Source organism: Marmota marmota, unplaced genomic scaffold (genome assembly GCF_001458135.2).
Source record: "Marmota marmota marmota unplaced genomic scaffold, marMar, whole genome shotgun sequence".
NCBI classification, from domain to species: domain Eukaryota; kingdom Metazoa; phylum Chordata; class Mammalia; order Rodentia; family Sciuridae; genus Marmota; species Marmota marmota.
Window position 1 is genome coordinate 13,737,412 of NW_026000026.1, and position 4,987 is coordinate 13,742,398.

Below are 4,987 nucleotides of genomic sequence, written 5' to 3' on the forward strand. Positions count from 1 at the left end.
CCCCGCCCCTGGGCTCTGAGTCCTGTGGTTGCCCACTTGTCTGATGCTTTCATGGATTAGTGTGTGGTCACCTGATGTGCTGCCCTTGAGTCCCTCAGGCATCTTTGGACCCCCAAAGTCTAGGATGATGCCTGGCACATAGTAGGTCCTTACGTATGTGTGGACAGAATGAATGGATGGCCCTGCTCTTGTGATAAGGAGACAGACCTGCGTGCTGTGCCCTGCCATCCCTTGCTTTGCGCCAGAGCTGAGCTTGGTGGGGCCTGCAAGGTCACGGCTGCCTCCCTTGAGGCCAGTGCTACTGCACTGACGCACTTCCCAGACAGGACAAGAGCTGCTGACAGGCGTCAAGGGCTGCACATCTCATATCCGAGCTGTCAAGTCCCAGGTCTCTACCTTTGAGGCTTCGGGGTTTAATTACCTGGGACAGGCAGTGGCTCAAGCAGCAAGCAGACAGGGCGGGGGCGGTGGCCAGGCTATTGGAATCGACCTCGCGCCTGCCCTCTGCGACGTGCAGGGCCTGGGGGAGCTGATGATGAACTCGGTGGCCCGCGCCCCCACAGGCACTGTGCTGCTTTTCTCTTAATATCCTTTCCTTGTGGCCAGTGAGGAGGGCCTGATGCAGCCAGCTGCCTGAAGCTTCCGAGGCTTGGGGTGGGCAGTGGGAACCACTGTGGGGCAGGGGTCCTCCAGAGTCTGCTGTGGGCAGACAAGAGTGAGCAGGCGGGCACAGGTGGGAGAGCAGCAGGTCTCTGGGCCCTGTGACCTCTGCTTCTGTGTTCCTCACCGGCCCCTCCCAGTGCTTTCTTGGGTGCTGGGTGGACACATAAGGTCCCTGTGGTAGGGCTCAGTCCAGTTCCTCTCTCCCAAACCCTGTACCCAGAGCATGCTGTCCAGTGATAAGGAGAACAGGGCAGTCGGAGCTGCATGCCCCCAGGAGCCTGTGACACTCACGTGGGGTCCCTGTGGGGGTAGCACCTCCCGTGACTGGGGAGTGGGTACAGGAGGAGGGTGGCCGGAGTTTGAAGGTGAAGGAAGGGTACTGAACCCAATGAGGCCAGAGGTGGCTGTGCCCAGCGTGCATTCAGTGTCCTTCAGATGTGGCAGGATGGCGGCGGGAGGATGGAGGTTTTGGAAAGGACCCTGAATAGGAAATCAGGGCGTTGGGCCTCAGGGCTGTGCAGTGCTAGGGGTCTGGGTGGTCACCATGTAGAACTCTCCATTTGTGGGTCCCAGTCTCAAGGGAGGGCAGATGGGCCTTCCTCTGCCTCCCACCTGTCTCCTGTGCCTGGGAACCTCTGGTGCCTTTGGGCTCCTGGGGAAATGGATGAGGAGAGGGTATCCTCTCCCCCCTCCCCCCAGGTCCCCAGCCCCTGTGACAGTCTTTTTCATTTTTCCTAGTGCTTAACAAATGCCACAGAAGGTGTGCGGCTGGCTGCCCGCATTGTGGACACGCCCTGCAATGACATGAACACCGATGCCTTCTTGGAGGTTTGTCCCTGGCCTTTGCAAACAGTGGGGGCAGGGGGGCAACTGGGGTGGGTGTTGCAGACCCCAAGCAGAGGCAGAGAAACCTGGGGCTGTCCACACTCTCTGACCTCGCCCTGGAATCCTGAGGCTGTTTCCCATGAGGTTATTATGCTGTCCACCCAGCTCCGAGGCCGCAGCCTCAGCAAAGGGCACTGGGAGGACAAGACCTGTCTTGAGACCCCAGCAGGCCCACGGCCATGAACTGCAGGGAGCTGGCGAGGGTGGAGGGTGCGCCTTCATCACAAGAATCCCAGCCGCTGGCCTCCAAGGCTGGCTCCTCTCCCACCACATGGGTGTTGGCTCATTGCAGGCCCCAGCCTCGCTTTAAGGCCAGCCTCCTCATGGTCTCTGTGCTGTTGCTTTTTCCGTGAACGTGTCCAGGAGATCAACAGAGTCGGAAAAGAGCTGGGGATCACCCCAACCATCATCCGCGATGAGGAGCTGAAGACAAGAGGCTTTGGAGGTGGGTGCGGGCTGCAGCTCCCAGGTTGGGGCCTGGTGTGGGTAGCCAGAGCCACTTGGTGGCAGGGGGCCAGCGAGTCACATGGTGAATTGTCCCAAACTGCATCCTGTGTCTAAGCCCAGGCCAGAACCTGGGAAGCAGACCATCTCTGGGGGAGGGAGGGGCAGCCATCCAGGTTATGATGCACATTCTGGAAGCCGCTAGGCCCAAGTCCTTCCCTCCAGCAGCCTCCACACTCTGTGCATCCCACTCCCAGGCCAGCTCAGCAGGGCCTCTCTGTTCCTCGAATACACAAGTTCACGTCCCAGTCAGGACCTTTGTGTGGGTGGCTCTCCAGTGGGAATCCTCCACCCAGGACATCCTGTGGTGGGGGCTGTCCTGCCTCTCCTCTGTCTCTGTCCTGCCTCGCTTGCAGGAGCATTTCCTCAGAGGCCTCCCCTGACTGCTCAGGCCGTCCTCCCACTGCCTGGGAACCAGAGAAAGGCATGTGCCTGGGCTGCCCCGGGGCTTTCCCAGGGCTGGGGGCTGGGGTTCCGATGCTGTAGTTACCTGTGGCTGCCAAACAGATTAGCCCCAAGGTAGCTGGCAGCTGGAGGCAATAGACAGCTTCCCACACCTCCATGGGGACTTGGGGATGCCTCCGTGGCCCAGGGCCTCTCCCTGCTGTGTCCTGTGCCTCTCCATGGGTAGCTCACAGCACGGCAGCTGCCCTCAGAGCTGGGCTCTAGGGAGAGTGAGAGGTGGGAGCCCGCTTTCTTGTCATCTCATCCCAGGGGAGGCATCTTGTCACCTCTGCTGTGCTCTTGGTTAGGACTTGCCCATACTGCACAGGACGTGAACACCCAGTGGAGGGGTCACTAAGCGCACCCACAGATACATAAACCAGGAGGTAGAAGCCTCTTAGGTTGGGGCAAGTTTCTCAGAGGTGGCGTTTGCCCTGGGTTCTGCGGGAGCTTGTCCGGCAGCCACCATGACCTCTTGACTCAGTGGCCCAGGCACCAGGGGATGTGGCCTCTGCCCTGGGAAGTTCTGTTTTTCTTGGGAAAAGTGGCATGTAAACCTGGGGGGTGAGCAAGCCATGGGTTGTGGGAGTGGGCTGCGGCAGGCAGTACAGGCTTCCCAGGCAGGCAGGCTCAGGGCCGGGGGATGAGTGTGGGCCGGGTGGCCTTGAAGATTCATCCAAGAATCATTTCACTCTGGGAGCCTGTTCGTTTCCTTTTGGAAATGATACAGTGTTTTTTTGCTCAGTGGATTTTCTTGCCTGATGATACTTTGCACAGGATCACTCGCAGCCTCAGACATTGGAACTAATTTGCACTCCCAGGTCCCATGCAGGCTGGGGCAGGAGGGAGCTGGGCCAGGGCTAGGGCAGCACAGCTGTCCAGGAGAGTATCTGTGAGCCAGTATCCGGGGTGGATGTGCCCAGGGCCTTCTGGAGTCCCTGCCTGTGCAGCCTGCACCTCACCCTCCTCTCCCTACTCCTACAGGGATCTATGGGGTAGGCAAAGCTGCCCTGCACCCCCCAGCTCTAGCGGTCCTCAGCCACAGCCCGGACGGAGCCACGCAGACCATTGCGTGGGTAGGCAAGGGCATCGTCTATGACACCGGGGGCCTCAGCATCAAAGGGAAGGTGAGGTGGGTCCAAGGGTTGGGTCCAGGCCAGCTCATCCTGCTCCCCCAGAGCAGCCGTAGGGAGGTAGCCAGGTTCCCCAGAGCTCAGAGTTGAGCTGATTTAGGGAGGGAGTCCATGAGTCTTTTCCTTTTCTGAGAAGGAGCAGTTTTGTGGGGACACTTGGAGCTCACGCTCACACTTGGTACAGGACACAGGAACAGCAAACCCTGGACAGTCGCCAGAGGGGAGCCACAGAAATGGTGAAAGGGTGAGAAGCAGGGCCAGGGAGATCAGGCTGAAGAGCTGGCGGGGGGCCCACCGTGTCTCGTGGCCCACCCCAGGTTTCCATGAGGGAATGCTGTGTGGCGGGGCTGAACAGGGCCTCTCAGAAACAGGTGCTCCACAAATGCGAGGCAAGTGCGTCTTATGGGGATGTGCTGAGTGGCTGTCCACGGAGAACCTGTGATATGGCTTCTCGAGGGCATCTCCGGATGCCTGAGGAATGTCAGCGCTGACCTCCACCTGTGTGGCCAGCACTCTCCACACAGGTGTCCATCTGGGCAGCTGACTTGGCACACTGTGGAGCAGCCACTGTGCCCAGGCCTGGGCTGGGCTCTCAGGGAAGGTCTGGGAAGGAGCCAACTGGGAAGGGAGTGCCTCGACTCCCTAGGAGACCCAGAAGAGGGCCTAGGAGAGAAAAGGGCAGTGGGGAGAGAACAAGCTCCGCTCCTCCAGAGAAGGCCTCAGGAGCTGGCCACAGCCAGAGGGCCCACACATGCATCCCCTTGACCATATGGTTTAGAAATTGAACACTTCAAAACAGGAAAAGTTCTCATAAAAGACTGGATTCATCATCATTTGTAAACTCAGAAGTTCTGGATTCTCACCTGGTACATTCCTCCGGGGCTGAGTGGTGGCTACCTCGTGAGCACATCCTCGATCCCTGGTTTGCCGCAGGCCCCTCCACTCCCTGTTGCCTCCCTGACATTGATCCAATGTTGGTTGGTGTTTAGGGTAGAGACTTGTGCTGCTGTGTTGAGTACTTCCTGCATACCTAAAGTATTTAATACCTGGAGTGGATGATCGTTTTTTAATATCCCTCCTCTAAAAAACAAAATTATTTTCAGGACTAATCAGGAAATGAAACTAATAATAAAGGTTTAAAAATAGCCCCACCAATAGTGAACACTCTTTTATTGAATTCCATACATATTAATATGCTAGTAAAGAAATTAAAAAGAAAATAAATATCCCAGTACAAGTAAAGAAAACAGCAATGCACAATACTTTAAATATCATTAGTGTGTATATATATATATTTTTTTTTTATATATTTTTTATATATATATATATATATATATATATATATATATATATATATT

General features: G+C 56.7%; 1 protein-coding gene across 1 annotated transcript in view; it reads left to right on the forward strand.

The window, feature by feature from the left end:
- The window catches only part of Npepl1 (aminopeptidase like 1), a 19,957-nt gene that overhangs the window by 3,435 nt on the left and 11,535 nt on the right, over positions 1 to 4,987 (forward strand). The window contains exons 4-6 of the mRNA XM_015480047.2: positions 1,402 to 1,491; positions 1,912 to 1,993; positions 3,481 to 3,623. Of these exons, the coding sequence (XP_015335533.1) occupies positions 1,402 to 1,491; positions 1,912 to 1,993; positions 3,481 to 3,623 (315 nt within the window). The remainder of the gene's footprint in view (positions 1 to 1,401; positions 1,492 to 1,911; positions 1,994 to 3,480; positions 3,624 to 4,987) is intronic.